At 36.2% G+C, this 19,567-nt stretch overlaps 1 protein-coding gene and 1 pseudogene across 1 annotated transcript in view; one reads left to right on the top strand and one right to left on the bottom strand.

Annotated features, from left to right (window-relative positions):
* Positions 1-19,567, bottom strand: part of DNAI4 (dynein axonemal intermediate chain 4) — a 99,726-nt gene that overhangs the window by 9,139 nt on the left and 71,020 nt on the right. The window contains 7 exon segments of the mRNA XM_005911759.2: positions 3,701-3,857; positions 5,854-6,080; positions 6,700-6,798; positions 11,297-11,418; positions 11,739-11,896; positions 13,499-13,650; positions 15,003-15,089. Of these exon segments, the coding sequence (XP_005911821.2) occupies positions 3,701-3,857; positions 5,854-6,080; positions 6,700-6,798; positions 11,297-11,418; positions 11,739-11,896; positions 13,499-13,650; positions 15,003-15,089 (1,002 nt within the window).
* LOC138987326 (small nucleolar RNA SNORA70) lies at positions 2,789-2,908 on the top strand (annotated as a pseudogene).

Below are 19,567 nucleotides of genomic sequence, written 5' to 3'. Positions count from 1 at the left end.
CCCCAGTTCAGAGCTTGTGGACAAGTTCTTAGCACTGAAAGAATTACAGAGACAAAAAAGGATGGATTCAGGCCTTGAGTTTATATTTAGGATTTGAGAGCTATGGGTGGAAGAAGCAAAAGGAATACTATGAACTATATATTTGGATTCATTTTAATGTTTCTTTGAAATACTTAAATAAATAGAATTCTCTTTTAATTTCTTTTGGCTGTTGAGCTGTATATCTTAAACAAGGTTCACTATGAGCACAAACATCCCCATCCTGTTAAAATATCTTGTACTCAATGTGTAAGAAAATGAAAATATTAAAATAGTTTATATCTTGGAAAAAATAAGGCATTAGAGATGCATTCCTCAGAGCACACTCAAACTATTTTGTAGGGAGACCAATGCATTTATACAATTACTTGATGTACTATAATGACTTGTAAAACAGACAAATATAAGACTAAAATTCCCTTATGATCCTACCTTTAAGAAACAATGCTTCTAATATGTGATTTTTTTTCTCTAGCTTTTCAATGCGTATTTATTCAAAAGCATTTATTGATAACTACTATAAGCCTGGCTGCCGTCTATGGGGTCGCACAGAGTCGGACATGACTAAAGCGACTTAGCAGCAGCATAAGCCTGACACTGTACTAAGACGTAGCCCAGAACAATAGAGACAAATTCAGTGTTTATGTAGAGCTTATAATCTAGCTGTGGGAGATGGGAAATTAACAAAATCAATCAATCAAAACTCCAGTATCCTTCCCTGGGAAATTCCATGGACAGAGGAGCCTTGCGGTCTACAGTCCCTGGGGTGTCAAAGAGCAGGACACCACCGAGTGACTGAGCGCACGCGTGCACACACACACATACACACACACACAAAGACCAGTGTTATTAAGAAAATTAGTCATGGAAGAGTATTGAATAGGGAGTGTGGGGGAGAGTAGAGGCTGCAATTTTAAATAAGGTGGCCAGGGAAGACTTCACTAAGAAATTTGACATTTGAGCAAAGACTTGAAGTGAGTAGAGGATCAAACTGTGTATAAAGTCCCAAGCAAGCTAGTATGTATGTATGTAAGTAAGTATTTTCTGTCTGCTTGTTTGTTTATTTATAGTCCATATGGCTGGGGTAAAACTCCACCTCTTACATGTAACCCAAATCTAATCAGCACTTCTGACTTGCCTAGTCATATTTCCCTCTGGTTGGATATTTAGATGGTTCCTTTTCCTTTTTTTTTTCTTTCCTTTTCTTTTTTGTCTCATCCTATCACAAAACATGCTATAATTTCTTAGATTGCCTTTATGAATATTTCTGTAAGATAGAGTTCCAAAAGTCAACAATTCTGGTTCAGATTGCCAAATTGCTCCCAAAGAACTTACACTAATTTTTATTTCAACTGTCAGTATAAGAGAGGACCTATCTTACCAAATGTCTGTCAGTAATAAGTAGTCCAATTAAAAGAATTTCTGTTAATTTGATATATGAGAATTCTATTAAATGAATGCTTTTCATTTAACTTAAATATTTTTTTGTTAATGAGGTTAAATTTTAAAATATATTTACCAGCCATATTTTGTGAATGAACTGTTCCTGACCTCACTCACCCTTCTATTGGAGTCTTAGTATTTTTTCTTATTGATTCGTGTATATTTTTAATATTGTTAACATGTTGATATATTCATGGTAATATTTACTAGATCATTCCTTAAACTAGAAATCTAAACATAAACAGAAAAAAACTGAAAAGCTATCTTGAAAATAATGGACATCTATATAGTGTGTGTGTATATATATATACATGTATATAGATATATATGGAGAAGGCACTGGTGACCCACTCCAGTACTCTTGCCTGGAAAATCCCATGGGCGGAGGAGCCTGGAAGGCTGCAGTCCATGGGGTCGGGAAGAGTCGGACACGACTGAGTGACTTCACTTTCACTTTTCACTTTCATGCATTGGAGAAGGAAATGGCAACCCACTCCAGTTCTTGCCTGGAGAATCCCAGGGACGGGGGAGCCTGGTGGGCTGCCGTCTATGGGGTCACACAGAGTCGGACACGACTGAAGCAACTTGGCAGCAGCAGCATACATATATATACATGTATATATATACACACATATATATACACAATGGAATATTACCCAGAAATTTTAAGAAAGTGAAATTCTGCAATTTGCAACAACATGGATGTATTTGGAGGGTATTATGCTTAGTGAAGTAAGTCAGAGAAAGACAAATACTATATGTTTTCACATATATGGGAAATCAAAAAAGAAGATGAACGAGTGAACGTAACAACATAGAAACAAGACACAGATACAGAGAACAAATCAGTGCTTACCAGTGGGGAGAGGGGAGGAGAGAGTAGCAAGATAAGGAAAGGGGATTACGAGGTACAAATTACTAGGTATAAAATAAATAAGATACAAGGATATAATGTATAGCACAGGGAATATACCCAATATTTTATAATAACTTTAAATTAAGTATAATATATAAAAATACCAAATCACTATGTGATTTAACACTATAAATCAAATTTACTTCAATTTAAAAAACTTTTAAACAACAAATAAGCAAAAAATATATATATAATATTAAAAATAGTGGGCATCTAGTGATGCTGGTTTACTTGTCAAAGTTTTATAACAAAGCTTTGATAGCTGAAGATCAGAGTTAGGGAAGAGGATAATGTCAAACCAGTAGAAACAAATGGCAACCTTAGGAACACCGGAAAACATCTAAAAATATTATTTCCAAAAAAATTTAAAAATAAAAATATTATTTCTTTTTGCAGCCAGTTAGGCTGGCTGTGCTCTTCCTCATAGGGCCCCAGTGTGCAATCTCTGCAAACAGCAGCCTCCTTGGCTATTGCCTGTACAGGTTGCCCTAAGGGATCTTGGAGACAACTCTTTCTACTGGACCTTCATGACTGGCATGCTGTTCTGCCTAGGCTCCAGACAGGTATGCTTGGTGCCTGGGAGCAATGGCCAGAGTCATACGGCCATCCACACCTAACAGCAGAACAATAAGCCTGTGATTGAGGCCCTCCTCAGAGCCAAGTTCAAGTTCCCTGTACACCAGACGATCCACATCTCCAAGAAGTGGGGATTTACTAAGTTTAATGCAGGTGAATGTGAAAACATGGTGGTAGAAAAGCGGCTCATTTAGATGGCTGTAGGGTCAAATATATCCCTAATCATGGCCCTCTGACAAATGGGTCCTGCACTCATGAGAGCCTTGGCGCTGCCCCTCCTTACTCATGCTTACCCATAAATTCTACTTTCTTGACAAAAATAAATAAATAAAAATATTATATCTTGTAAAAGTCTTTGAATATTTGCAGAGAACAGTCACAACCATAAACTAGGGACAGTTTTAAATTATTTCATATAATATTTATAATTATTCTGCTCAATTCATTTTGATATTTGGCAAAACTAATACAATTATGTAAAGTTTAAAAATAAAATAAAATTTAAAAAAAAAAAAAAATAAAGAACAATGTTTTCATTTAACAGATAAAGACTGTGAGGCTCAAATAAAATAAGCCTACTAGGCACCATGCCACTTTGGGACTTATATATATCTTTCCACTGTGCCACACTTCAGATATTTGAGAAGTGTAAATCTCTTGTATGACACAAAACTACAGCTGAATAAAATCATAAAATGACATAAGATTTTGACTTTCAAGTCTTACCCTGTTAGAATCCAAAGTAGTGGGCATATTTTTTAATTCATATACAGCAACTTGTCCATCGCTATCTCCCACCAGAAGGCAATCTGTTTGCTTAGCAAAAAGAACAGTTGTGAACTTGATTCCAGGGTTAGCAACATTGACAATCAGAGGGTCCAAACTGTAATGAAATATCATATTTGTAAATTTAGTTATTAATATATTCTTTTTACATACAGACTAAGAAGACCCTGAGATATTTGTGATTTCATGTAACAAAAACTAAAAGCATCTTTGTGTGTTTCCAAAAGCAAAATAACTACTTCTCACCCTTTATTCAATCAAAGCTTTCATTCTTTCAATAAACTAATTTCAATGAAATAAATTATTCACAATTAAGATGTGAACTCATACTTTAAACTCCTGTGATGATTAATTTTATGCATTAATTTGGCTAAGCTGTGGTTTCCAGTTGTTTAGTCAAACACCAGTCTACACACTGATGTGAAGGTATGATATGATTAACTTAAATCAGTAGAATTTGAATAAAGCAAATTATCCTTCACAAAGTGAGTCGGCTTCATCTAATTTGTTGAAAGCCTTCAAAGAAAAGACTGAGGTCCTCGAAACTGAATAAATTTCTGCCTCTATATTGCCTTTGCACTCAAGACTGCAACATGGACTCCCCTGATGGAAATTCTGGCTTGTTACACTGTCAAGCAAACTTGGGAACTGCCAGGCCCCACAATCATATAAGCCAATATTTTTAAATCTCTCTCTCTCTTTCTCTGTCCCTTCCTCCCACCATCTCTATTTTATGGGTTCAGTTTCTCTGAGGATCCCTAGTACAACTTCTTAAATAATAAATGTCTTTTAAGGGAAGGATGTTTTGATCCAAATGAATCCCTAGACCATAAGTGAATCTGAACAATGAATCTTGTTTTAGATTCATTGAAAAATGAATCTTCTTCAATGAAGAACAAGAACCTTCTCAACTCTTACTCATCCAAAGCAATCCATTGGCATTCTTATAAAAGAAGCAGTAACTTGCATACTTCTTCTGAAGAAATTTTGCCTGGGAACTACAATTTTACTAGGAAAAAAAAAAATAAGAGATGACACTCCTTTAAGTGACCACTTTCTATGTTAGTCATCTCATAGACAAAAATATATTGCTTTGTGTTGTACTCCTTGAGTTTTTGGTTCAAATTGTTTTATAGAATGAGTCGTGAAAAAATTTTAAAGTTACTAAACTATTAATCTCTAGGAAAAAATTTGCAATTATTAATAAACCCATTGAATTTTATATCATTTATTTCAAACAAGAATGTATTTCCATGCTTCTCTTCCTTAATAACTTGCCTAAAGGTCACAATATTTTCTAATATTGAAATAATGATTGAAGAAGTAGAATCATTAAACACAATTCCAGCACTTTATAAACTTTCATATTAAAAAGGACGGTCTATGGCCCTCTAATAACTTTGATGTAACACTTAAAGAAAAAAATTTTAATTAAACTGCATGTTTCTTCAAATATGTTTTAAAAATGAGGTAAGAGAATAAGTAAATATCATAAAAAACACTTATTTTGCTCCCTTTATCTTACTAATAAAAGGTCTTCAGTTAAGAACAATTAGAAAAGTGCCTCTCTGCATTCTTCCATAAACCAGACAATGACAAAGAATTCAAGGTAGTTATGATATCCTATATCAGTCTATAAAAATTTGATGAGGGACTACCGTGGTGTTTCAGTGGCTAAGACTCCATGCTCCCAATGCAGGGGACCTGGGTTCAATCCTTGGTCAGGGAACTAGATCCCACATATCACAACTAAGTTTGCATGTCACAACTAAAAGATCTTACATGCTACAACTAACATCTGATGCAGCCAAATAAATAAATAAAAATTTTTTTTAATTGAGGAGATAGAGTAACCCATTTTCATTCAAATATTTTTAAACTATTAATACATATGATGTAGGTAATTAATATATTATCCTGGCACATCACTTTATTCATAAAGGACTCTCACAGTATGAACTATTACTTGTTTTAAAGTAACTACAGTTTTCTCTAACCAATGTCAAAACCATCAAGCATCATTTAGATGGAACTGCAATTATCTTCTACTTTTATTATCTACAATTATCTTCAAGAAAAATGTTAATATTTACGTGCTGATGTGAAGGTCCCAAATCTCCACTCTGCTCTCATTTGCAGCTGCAAATATGTAGGATGATTTTGGAGACCAGGCAATATCATAAACAACATAAGTAGTTGGATAAAAACTCAAAAATGGTTTGAGATTCTCATGTTGCCATATAATAACACCCCAATCAGCAGAACAGCTTAAGAAAACATCATGGCAAAATGGGTTCCATGCTATTTTATACACTGGTCCCTAGGATTAGAAAAATAAAATATATAGTAAGTAGTATCTAACGTCTTATACTTTAAATTTGACCAACAAACTTAAAATGCTCAGATTTCTAAAAGCTTTATACACCATGCATTAATGTGTAAGTATTATCTTAGCTAAGAATACTAGGTCAAAGTTGAATCTCTTCCCTAAATTATGGCATACAGAAGCATACAAATATAGTTGCTACAGTACTTACTAAATATTAATATATACTATAGTATTTAAAAATATTTAGGAATATTAAGAAAAATAAACAAAAATAAAGGAGAAAATGAAGAAAACATGGTAGGAACTAGCATTTTAAAATGTAGGGAATGCAAATATGCCAGAGTCAGTTTTACTTTGAGATCAGCATGTTAAATCAGCAGTCTTTCAGAAGCAAATATTGTGTCCTAATAACTTATGAAAAGAAATCAAGGATATCTAGAAGCCAAATTAAAAGCCCTGCATACTATGGGTGTTTTATATACAAATTCAAGCTTGTATTTTTAAATCTGATGTTATAAATTATTGCATAAAAACACTGTGTCTAATGATACTGTTTTTTCAGAAATATAACAAGATAAAATTTTCCATACCTACTGTAATTAAAACTAACCTTATGTCCTCTGTAGGTATCTAGATATTGTTCATTATATGAACAGGAACACTTGTGAATATGACCTTCTTCAGTACCAGCCAAATAGATATTTGTGTCCTAAACACCAAAAATCAGAATGCATTAACTTGTGATGTATTAGTAAATGTGCTAAACAGAAGACAGAATTCAAAATTTCTTAAAATATGTTCAAGAACCAAAACTAGAAATACTACCTTGTAGACAACTGACTGTTGTCTTTTTCTTTAGATCATGATTTTATAATAATTAAACTCCCTGAAGGATGGCTGTGCAAAGAAAATACAGATTCTTTTCTTTGCTAAAATAGAGTGTAGAACTTAGTACCTATCTAGAAATTATATGGACAAACATTCACTTAAAATGAAGAAGAAACTTTCTAACATTTCAAGAGAGAGCTAACAGTCCAGGGAAACAGTATTATTTCACTGCTGCTAAGTCACTTCAGTCATGTCCAACTCTGTGTGACCCCAGCGACGGCAGCCCACCAGGCTCCCCCGTCCCTGGGATTCTCCAGGCAAGAACACTGGAGTGGGTTGCCATTTCCTTCTTCAGTGCATGAAAGTGAAAAGCGAAAGTGAAGTCGCTCAGTCGTGTCTGACTCTTAGCGACCCCATGGACTGCAGCCTACTAGGCTCCTCCATCCATGGGATTTTCCAGGCAAGAGTACTGGAGTGGAGTGCCATTGCCTTCTCCAATTATTTCACTAGAATTAGTCAAAGAGAAGACAGATGACTTAACAAGAACATGATTTTTGCTGAGAATGAGAGATTAAACTAGACGGAGTCTCAGACATCTCAGATGTATGTACCAAATAGGGATTTAAAATGTGTTTTCTATACTGAAGTTATAGTCAGAAAGTCTGAAAGTCAGGGCTCTATGTGGAGCTATGTCAAGTCAGCATCACCTGGTAGTATTATTAGTTCAGTTCAGTTCAGTCCTTAGTCATGTCCGACTCTTTGCGACCCCATGAATCGCAGCACGCCAGGCCTCCCTGTCCATCACCAACTCCTGGAGTTCACTCAGACTCACGTCCATGGAGTCAGTGATGCCATCCAGCCATCTCATCCTCTGTCGTCCCCTTCTCCTCCTGCCCCTAATACCTCCCAGCATCAGAGTCTTTTCCAATGAGTCAACTCTTCGTATGAGGTGGCCAAAGTACTGGAGTTTCTAGAACTGCAGAATGTCAGGCCCTGCCCCAGACCTGCTGAATCAGAATCATTTTAACAAGATTCCCAGGTAAGTTATAAGAACCCTGAAATCTGAGACACATTGCTCTAGCATGTATCAGTACTTAAGAATGCAGTTACTAGATCATGGGGGTCTATGTAGTTTAAATTACAAAATAAAGTCCATTTTTCTCCCAAAGTAGTATTACCAATTTACATTCAGCAGTATATAGAAGTTCCTTTTGACACACATTCTCTTCAACAGTTTGGTTACATCAGAAATCTTAGATTTTGCCATCCTATTAGGTATTAACTTACACTGAATGGTTTTAAGTTTCATTTATGTGGATATTAACAAAGTTGAGCACATTTTTATGTTTATTGGCCAATTGAATCTCCTCTTCTGTTCATATTTCTTGACCATTTTACTAATAATCTTTCTTTTTCATATTCATTTGAATAAGTTCCTAATATATTCTATTACATATGCTTTGTCTATTATTAGGTTGCAAAAATCTTCTCCCAGCATACAGCTTATTTTTTTTTTTTACAAACTCTTAGTGTCATTTAGTAAATAAAAGTTCTCATTTTAATGTAGCTGGTATTATATATTTTACATAATTAGGATTTTGTGTTTTAAGAAACTGTTCCTACTTTGAAGTCATAGAGATATTCTCCCATATTTTCTTCTAAAAGTTTTTGCCTATAAATGGGTAGGGATCTAATTCCTTTTTTATATACAAACAATGATTATCTCAGTAGTATTTATAAGTAGGTCATCTTTCTCTGGGCTTCCCTGGTGGCTCAATGGTAAAGAACCTGCCTGCCAATGCAGGAGACACAGAGATGTGGGTTCAATCCCTGGGTTGGGATAATCCCCTGGAGGATGGTATGGCAACCCACTCCAGTATTCTTGCCTGGAAAATCCCATGGATGGAGGAGCTTGGTGGGCTACAGTCCATAACGTCACAAAGAGTTGGACGTGACTGAAACAACTTAGCACACAAATAAACGTCTTTCTCTAGAGCTCCTCAAGGTTGCTGTAAAGCTGGGTTCCTCAGTATATAAACCTGAGATTGAGATTTCCATGCAAGAGGTTTATTGGGAAGTTCTCTCAGAATCAACCTCTTTGAGGGAACTAGGAACAGGCAGAGATATTTAAGTTAAACTATGATGTAGCTGCAACAGAGTGCTCAGTCCAACCTATAACAAGCTTTGGAGCTGGGATAGCCCTTCAGAGTCCTACCTCCAGAAAAAGGGGTGAAATATGTTTCGCATCTCTTCCCAAACATAAATTAGTCAGAAATGATGATAGACTCAAACCAAACTAAATCAACAATCAAACTAAAGGTAAACTGTGTAAATATCACAAAAGTCAGAGATTCTAGGACTGGATAAAAAAGCAAAATTCAACAATATGCTCCATATAAGAAACATACTTTAACTATAAAGACACAAATAGGTTAAATGTAAAAGAATGTAAAATGATAAACTGTGCTAATATTAGTTAAAAGAAAGGTGCAGTGGCTACATTAATGTCAGACTAAGTAGATTTCAGAGTAAAGAATGTTACCAGCTATAAATAAGGTCATTGTATAATAAGGGAATCGATTAATCAATAGAACATGACAATTCTAAACACTTATGTACTTAAAGATACATAAAGAAAAAATTGATAGAATTTCAAAGGAAGAAAAGACAAATTCACAATCATGGTCAGACACTTCAATACCTTTCTGTCAATAAATCACGGAAGAAACAGGCAGAAAATCAGGAAGGATATAGTGAACTTGAACAATATCATCAACCAACATAACCTGATTGATATTCACAGAACATTTCACCCAACAGTAGCAGAATATACACTTTTCTCAAATGCACAGGGAATATTTACAAGTAAACATCACATTCTAGGCTCTAAAACAAATCTCAATAAATTCAAAAGGATTCAGTTTACAAAAAGTTTGCTCTCTGATCATGATGGAATTGAATTAGAAACCAACAGAAAGATGCTTAGAAAAAACGTGAATATTTGGAAACTAAATAACGTGCTTTATCAAAGAAGAAATCAAAGGGGCAATATTGATGTTTTGAGCCAGCTGATTCTTTGTTTGGGTGGGGAGAGGATAGTGGTTGTCTTGCGCAATGTAGAGTGTTTAGCAGCACCCCTGGACTCTGCTCGAGAGAGAAAACTCTCCTCCCTACATCCCACCTCCCACAGCTGCAACAACCAAAAATATCTGAAGAAGACATTGTGAGATGTCCCTGATGGAAAGTACTCCCCTCCCTGCCCACATTGAGAACCACTCTGCTAGAGTCAAGGTGACAAGCAGATTATAGGAATTTGAGAATGAATGCAGTGAGAATATGACTGCAGTGACAAAAGGGCTTCCCTGGTGACTCAGAGGTAAAGAATCTGCTTGCAATACAGGAGACCAGGGTTTCATCCCTGGGTCAGGAGAGATCCTCTGGAGAAGGGATTGGCTACCCACCCCAGTGTTCTTGCTTGGACAGTCCCAGGGACAGAGGAGCCTGGCGGGCTACAGTCCATGGGGTCACAAAGAGTTAGACACAACTGACTGACCACATACACAGTGATAAAAGTGAAAAATAGTAAAAGCCTGAACTATATGAATAGTAGGCTTGGACTAAAAGAAGTAGGATGATAAAACCTAAATATCATTTGGGTGATAGAGTAGAATAGAGTAAGAACTCAAGTTTTGGTTTGCATAAGTAGGTGAATAATGGTGTCATTAAAGAGATGATCATATTACATATAATAGAAAATATATAGGAAATGTTTTCTTCTAAGAGTCACAGTGGTTGAATTTTCTGATTCCAAAGAGCCTCTAGGTAAAAAGAATTAGAGAAGCAGAACTTTACTAACAGTGCTCTGATTTCATTTTGGTCTTGATAGGCATAATCTGAAGTGGTCTTCCCAATCCCCAGAATCATGAGAGTCACCACTCACAGTGAGATATGGAAGACTATATAGTGGATTTGGTTTCTGTCACTATGACAGAGCAGGAGAGTACCCAAGAGGGGCAAGGTTGGGCATTCAAGTTAAAATGAGCAATTGAGTAGATAATCCTTCTATTGTTGCTCAGAAAAAACAGGCCTTTCTTCTAAAATGCAGATGAAGGACAGCCAACTGGAAAGTGCCATTTCACCCTAGGCTAATACCTATGTTTGTTAGTTTTCTGCTTACAAGGCACAATATTTACTAACATGCTAACCTTTCATCTTTGTTTTTGGCCACGAGACATATGTGATCTTAGCTCCCTGATCAGGGACCGAATCTGCACCTCCTGCCTTGGACAGTGAAATCTCAAACACTGGACTGCCAGGGAAATCCCAGCCTTATATCTTAATACACTTCAATGATTATTAGTTGTATTGAAATAATTTACCTTGGGATGAAAAGCAAAACACATTCCAGGAGCCTGTCGAGATATCAAAGCCTCACCTTTCTTTTCCTTTTCCCCTCCTTTTTTGCTGGTGCTAGCAGTCGTTCGCCTCAAGCGCATCAAATCTTTAAAGAAAAAATAGATAGCTTATCTACCACGTGAAAAAATATTGTAGATATAATATGTCCCTTCTTGCAAACAATATGAGTTCTGCCATTCTGTGCATGTCATTAGGTTAAAATAAGCAAATACCAGAGTTAGATGCTTAGCAAAATGATCAAGCCCAGTTTTTCTCTTATTTAGTCAAACCTAAATTTATCACCTTTTATACATTGTTCACTAGGAATTTTTAATTCAGCACATAACAAGAGAAAGATAATTTGTGTGTGGGGGGGTGTGTGTGTGAGAGAGAAAGAAAGAGTGTGAGCGTATTTATTGATTTTACCATGACAGTCCAGTCCTTTCCGTATAACCCATTTAGAGATCCTTCCATCCGCTGATATAGAAACTAGTATTTCTCTTTTGTCATCACCTGTTGTCCCTCGGTCTTGTTCTATCCACTGCAGTTGCCATACAGGTCCCAAGTGTTTTTGAGGTGATTCACTAAAACAAGGAAAATCACTAAGTAGAAAATCATAATTTTTAAAAAGACTTGCAATACTAAGTGATAAGGACAACTCCCTAAAGCATCATGACTTACTTACAGAATGATGCTTTTATTGTTCTCAACTGGACTTCAACTTTAAATATTTTTAAAATCAGGGGGAAAAAAACCACTTTTCTAATATTCACTGATGTTTTTCTCATTTCTTACAAAAAAGAAAATTTTATTGCTATCATAATAGGACTATAAAAGCAAATATTTCTTTAAGAATCTACTCCTTTTACTCTACTCACTTACTTTTTCCTAGTTGTGTAAATTTAGTTTATTTAGATACACTGAATATAAGTATCTCCATATTTATAAGGATATTTCTCATAGTTTAAATAAGTAAGTCATTTCAGTCCTATTCGAGTAAATAGTTACTTCACCCTTCTTCTTATATTTCAGCACCGTCCACTGGCTTGATTCTCTCTAAGGCTGAGATTTAAAATTTTTCTGAAAAATTAAAATCACTTCTCAGATTACTACTTTCCTGACTGATTAATGGGTTGCTTTGTTCCTAGTACTGACTCTCTTGATTTTTTATGTGAATCCTCCAAAGCAATAGGGCTGAATACTTTTAAATCTAGATATATTTGATTATTTGGTAAAAGTTATGAATCTTCTGCCTGGAAATAAACACAAGGCTCACACTTACAAAACTATGCAAATAATTTCAAAATTAAGCTAAAAAACACCTGCTTTAAAGGCTATTTCCAGTTCTTCTGAAGTTTATTCAAACACTAATATGAATATATGACCTCATTTTTGCTCCACTAATATCAGGTTTATTATAAAAACTTGAGGTATCTTTAGATCTCTTTCACTTTAAACTTTTTTTATTTTCTCAATATGTCGCATTAATTATTTCTTTCATTTATAAAATGAAAGTTCTTGAAATCTAATGCACATCATGGTGATTATAGTTAATAATACTATGTTGCATACATGAAATTTGCAAAAAGAGTAGATCTTAAGTGTTCTTACCACACCCAAAAAAATGGTAACTATGTGAGGTTGTTGTTGTTGCTTAGTCACTAAGTCATGCCTGACACTTTGTGATGAAATAGACTGTGGCCCACCAGCTCCTCTGTCCCTGGGATTTTCCAGGCAAGAATAATGGAGTGGATGGCCATTTCCTTCTCCAGGTATGTGAGATTATGGATGCATTAATTAATTTGATTGCATTAATCATTTCACAATGATACGTATATTAAATCATCACACTGTACACTTAATCATGTTGTACAACCTAAATAAACTCAATTTTTATTTGTCAGTTATACCTCAATAAAGCTGGAAAAAATTTTAGCTTTTTAAAAAGCAGCAGCATACACCAAAAGAAGTTTGTTGGTAAGCAGGCAGAAAAGAGGATAAAGAGATGTTAAAGCTGAGCATTCCAGTTGGAGAGACGTTATGAGGGATTATCAAATGTTTGAAAGATAATGGTATCACTCTCAATAACAGTATAAACATTCACTCAAAACTAAATAACATTAATTTTTTTCTTCTCCCCAAAAAAGTACATGTTATATATTTATCTAATTCTTGGATTTTCTCACCTACTATCCAGAACTGGAAGGTTACTGTTGTTCTGTACATTATAAATGGCGATAGTGCCATTGTGATAGCCAACTGCTAAAAGGTTAGGTGAGCCGATTGAAAAATCCACAGCAGTAACTCCATATGGACTCTGATAAGTACGCTCTGGCCACTGAATAAAAAATATATATTATATTACAATTTAAACTTGGTTTTATAGACCACAGTACAGGAGGGTGTGACAGTGACTAAAGATTAGGCTGATGGCGGTGGGGATGTGAGGAGAGTTAACCTACATTCAGTTACTCCTAACTTCCTATATACATGAGAACAAAACCTCAGTCGGTTCATTTCCTTTATTTTGATGAATCCTCAGAGCTCAGTAATTTTGCAAAATACAGCATGTAGCTCTACAGTAATTATCATTTTGGGTAATCTTCCAACAGGATTTTCCATCACAGGTCTACATTCTTAAAAATACAAATAATAGCCACCAAATAAATTATCCTGCATATATTCCTATCTCCCAGTATCTGTTTCTAATGCTTGTATTATCTAATCATTTCTAAATAAGGATAGAAGAGGCTCTAAAACTTTCTAAGTTACTCTTTTCTACATCTCTGACTAGAGTTTTGTTGTTTTGTTTGAATGTCCAATTCAAATCCTTTCTTGTTTCTAACAACCTATGTGGAAAAGAAGACAACTTGCTGTTGATGAATCCTGTCAATCCTTCCACATGTTTAGAATTGCTTCTTCCTTTCTTTTAGGCTATATAAACCCAACTTCCTAACAGACGAGGGTTATTTATAAGAACTCCAATTATTTTTGTATGCCTTTCTGATCTTTTTAAAGTAGTCCACTTTACATTTCTGTTGTAAAGTAAAAACTAAGGGTAAAGGGACCTCCCTGGGAGTCCAGTGGTTAACACTCTCTGCTTCCACTGCAAGGGGTGCAGGTTTGATCTCTGGTCAGGGTACTTAAGATCCTGCATGGTGCGATGAAAAAAAAACACAAAAAAAACCCTAAAGGTAAACCTGTAAGTGACAGATTGACTAGAGCTATTTAGCAAAAAAAATAACTGATTCTTGTTCATTTTCTTTAAAAATTCATAACAGTAAGATATTATATGAATCTATTTTACATCTATTGAGGATAACAGAAATCTATCTTATAAAGTGATGAGTTATTCATATACTGAAAAACAATCCAATAGTAAATGAAACAATTTTTAAAATTTGCATTTGCAAATATTTTTCTTTATAACGGGCAGTGATATACAATAATGGTTCAGCCCTGGATCATCAGATCTAACAGCACATAGTAGTGAATTTACTGTATCCTATAAAGTATCAGAATAAGTTTTAATTATTTAATTGTTACAGATTTAAACCAAAGATAATACAGTCTTACATGATAAAACTTCCTTGACTTTGCTTAATTATCAAATACAACTATCTACTACTTTTCAAGAATTATGTCAACATTTAATTAAATAAAAATAGATCTTATTCCTGCTCGAGTTACCATGGGGTTCTTTATTGACCAACAGCAGGCCAATCCTCTTTTTTGCTCCTTAAATCCAAAGTGTCCATAGCCAACAGCCAAAAGATCCTGAAAACCAGAAAAATTCAAAGAGAGGATAGCATAAAAATATTGGCAAATGTATAAAGATGTATATTAATGAACTGTGTTAAGAAGAGTGATGATATTTTAATTAAGGTTAAAAAAACACCATATGCCATTTTTTCACTCTACATTTCTATCGTCCTAAGCAAAATCACAAAAATAATCACATTTTCAGACTAAAAAATAAGTACTCAAAAAGAACCAATTGCTAACAAGCTCTTTTACATATTGAGATAATCTTCAAAAATTGTATTATTACATTATAATCTCCTATGAAGGCAATGGCACCCCACTCCAGTACTCTTGCCTGGAGAATACCATGGACGGAGGAGCCTGATAGGCTGCAGTCCATGGGTTGCTAAGAGTTGGACACAACTGAGCGACTTCACTTTCACTTTTTACTTTCATGCATTGAGAAGGAAATGGCAACCCACTCCAGTGTTCTTGCCTGGAGAATCCCAGGGACGAGGGAGCCTGGTGGGCTGCCATCTATGGGGTCACACAGGGTCGGACATGACTGAATCGACTTAGCAGTGGCAGCAACATGGGTTTTTTAAGGATGATCTAATTTTTTCAAATGTAAAATAGAAGACATTTAAATTTAAAGTGAGGTGCTATGGACTGAATTGTGTCTCCTCTCCTAAAAGTCATTTGTGGAAGTCCTAACTCCTAATAATATGTGATTATATTTGAAAATAGCTGTGAAAAGAAGAGAAGCGAAAAGCAAAGGAGAAAAGGAAAGATATAAGCATCTGAATGCAGAGTTCCAAAGAATAGCAAGAGATAAGAAAGCCTTCCTCAGTGATCAATGCAAAGAAATAGAGGAAAACAACAGAATAGGAAAGACCAGAGATCTCTTCAAGAAAATTAGAGATACCAAGGGAACATTTCATGCAAAGATGGGCTCGATAAAGGAAATGGTATAGACCTAACAGAAGCAGAAGATATTAAGAAGAGGTGGCACGAATACACAGAAGAACTGTACAAAAAAGATCTTCATGACCCAGATAATCACAATGATATGATCACTGACCTAGAGCCAGACATCCTGAATGTGAAGTCAAGTGGGCCTTAGAAAGCATCACTACGAACAAAGCTAGTGGAGGTGATGGAATTCCAGTTGAGCTATTTCAAACCCTGAAAGATGATGCTGTGAAAGTGCTGCACTCAATATGCCAGCAAATTTGGAAAACTCAGCAGTGGCCACAGGACTGGAAAAGGTCAGTTTTCATTCCAATCCCAAAGAAAGGCAATGCCAAAGAATGCTCAAACTACCGCACTCATCTCACATGCTAGTAAAGTAATGCTCAAAATTCTCCAAGCCAGGCTTCAGCAATATGTGAACCGTGAACTTCCTGATGTTCAAGCTGGTTTTAGAAAAGGCAGAGGAACCAGAGATCAAATTGCCAACATCCGCTGGATCATCAAAAAAGCAAGAGATTTCCAGAAAAACATCTCTTTCTGCTTTATTGACTATGCCAAAGCCTTTGACTGTGTGGATCACAATAAACTGTGGGAAATTCTGAAAGAGATGGGAATACCAGACCACCTGACCTGCCTCTTGAGAAATCTGTATGCAGGTCAGGAAGCAACAGTTAGAACTGGACATGGAACAACAGACTGGTTCCAAATAGGAAAAGGAGTATGTCAAGGCTGTATATTGTCACCCTGCTTATTTAACTTATATGCAGAGTACATCATGAGAAATGCTGGACTGGAAGAAACATAAGCTGGAATCAAGATTGCCAGGAGAAATATCAATAACCTCAGATATGCAGATGACACCACCCTTATGGCAGAAAGTGAAGAGGAACTCAAAAGCCTCTTGATGAGTGTGAAAGTGGAGAGTGAAAAAGTTGGCTTAAAGTTCAACATTCAGAAAACAAATATCATGGCATCCGGTCCCATCACTTCATGGGAAATAGATGGAGAAACAGTGGAAACAGTGTCAGACTTTATTTTTTGGGGCTCCAAAATCACTGCAGATGGTGACTGCAGCCATGAAATTAAAAGACACTTACTCCTTGGAAGGAAAGTTATGACCAACCTAGATAGCATATTCAAAAGCAGAGACATTACTTTGCCAACAAAGGTCCCTCTAGTCAAGGCTATGGGTTTTCCTTTGGTCATGTATGGATGTGAGAGTTGGACTGAGAAGAAGGCTGAGCACTGAAGAATTGATGCTTTTGAACTGTGGTGTTGGAGAAGATTCTTGAGAGTCCCTTGGAGTGCAAGGAGATCCAACCAGTCCATTCTGAAGATCAGCCCTGGGATTTCTTTGGAAGGGATGATGCTAAAGCTGAAACTCCAGTACTTTGGCCACCTCATGCGAAGAGTTGACTCATTGGGAAAGACTCTGATGCTGGGAGGGATTGGGGGCAGGAGGAGAAGGGGACGACAGAGGATGAGATGGCTGGATGGCATCACTGACTCGATGGACGTGAGTCTGAGTGAATTCCGGGAGTTGATGATGGACAGGGAGGCCTGGCGTGCTGCGATTCATGGGGTTGCAAAGAGTCGTACACGACTGAGCGACTGAACTGAAGACAATACTGATGTAGGCACTAACAATTCATCTGTTAAATGGATGACATACACTTAACAGTGTTGCTAAATAGAGTACAGTACTATAAATGTTGATCATTTGATCTGTTGATCATAGAAAAAGCAAGAGAGTTCCAGAAAAACATCTACTTCTGCTTTATGGACTATGCCAAAGCTTCTGTCTGTGTGGATCACAACAAACTGTGGAAAATTCTTAAATAGATGGGAATACCAGACCACCTCATCTGCCTCCTGAGAAATCTGTATGTAGGTCAAGAAGCAACAGTTAGAACTGGACATGGAACAACGGACTGGTTTCAAATTGGGAAAGGATTATATTGTCACCCTGCTTATTTAACTTATATTTGGAGTACATCATGCAAAATGCTTGGCTGGATGAAGCACAAGCTGCAACCAACACTGCTGGGAGAAATATCAATAAATTCAGATACACAGATGACACCACTCTTATGGCAGAAAGTGAAGAACTAAAGAGCCTCTTGATGAAAGTGAAAGAGGAGAGTAAAAAGTTGGCTTAAAACTCAACATTCAGAAAACTAAGGTCATAGCATCCAGTCCTATCACTTCATGGCAAACAGATAGGGAAACAATGGAAACAGTGACAGACTTTGTTTTCTTGGGCTCCAAACTCACTGCAAATGGTGACTGCAGCCATGAAATTAAAGGACACTTGCTCCCTGGAAGAAAAGCTATGACCAACCTAGACAGCATATTAAAAAGCAGAGACATTACTTTGCTGACAAAAGTCAGTCTAGCCAAAGATATGGTTTTTTCCAGTAATCATGTATGGATGACTATACATGACTATATGAGAGTTGGACTATAAAGAAAGCTGAGTGCTGAAGAATTGATCTTCTGATCTTTTTGAACTTTGGTGTTGGAGAAGACTCTTGAGAGTCTCTTGGATTACAAGGAGATCCAATCAGTCAATCCTAAAGGAAATCAGTCCTGAATATTCATTGGAAGGCCTGATGCTGAAGCTGAAGCTCCAATACTTTGGCCACCTGATGTGAAGTACTGGCTCATTGGAAAAGACCCTGATGCTGAGAAAGATTGAAGGCAGGAGGAGAAGGGGATGACAGAGGATGAGATGGTTGGATGGCATCACCGACTCGATGGACATGAGTTTGAGCAAGCTCCAGGAGTTGGTGATGGACAGGGAGGCCTGGCGTGCTGCAGTCCATGGTGTTGCAAAGAGTCACACACGACTGAGTGACTGAACTGACTATAAATGTATTTTCTCTTTCTTATTATTTTTCATAATAATATTCTCTTTCCCCTAGCTTGCGTTATTGTAAGATTGCAGTTTATAATACATATAACATGTGTTCACTGACCATTTATATTTGGTAATACTTTCAGTCAACAGTAGGCTATTAGTAGTTAAGTTTTGGGGTAGTCAAAAGTTACACTTAGATTTTTAACTGCATAAAAGGTTGGCACCCCAAACCCCCTTTTGTTCAAGGTCAACTGTATAAGTACATATGCACAAAAGTTTAATTATCAAACAAACCCAGACTTTTCTTTGTAATCAGAAAGAATACAAAGATAGTCCTCCCACCATCCTACCTCCCAAGCAACATCATGTCGCCACAGTTCTCTCTGTCTTAAAATATTCTTCATCACTACCCTTGACATTGACAAACTCTTATTTATCTCTTTTAGACTCAGCATAGACGTCAATTCCTCTAAGAAGCATTCACAACTCTCTCTTATGTGTTCCCATGGTATTATTTTTCCTTATTAAAGCACATAGGAAACTAGTGTATGGCCAGGGCCTACATGTGACTAAATTACTACTGTATCTCTAGTGCATTAACAGATTTTCTGCACAGAGTTAATACTCAACAAATATTTACAGAATTAATGAATAAATATGATGGATGCCATCTGTTATA

Source organism: Bos mutus, chromosome 3 (genome assembly GCF_027580195.1).
Source record: "Bos mutus isolate GX-2022 chromosome 3, NWIPB_WYAK_1.1, whole genome shotgun sequence".
Lineage (NCBI taxonomy): Eukaryota > Metazoa > Chordata > Mammalia > Artiodactyla > Bovidae > Bos > Bos mutus.
The sequence above is the reverse complement of the archived record's forward strand: the minus strand, read 5'-3'. Positions and strand labels throughout refer to the sequence as shown.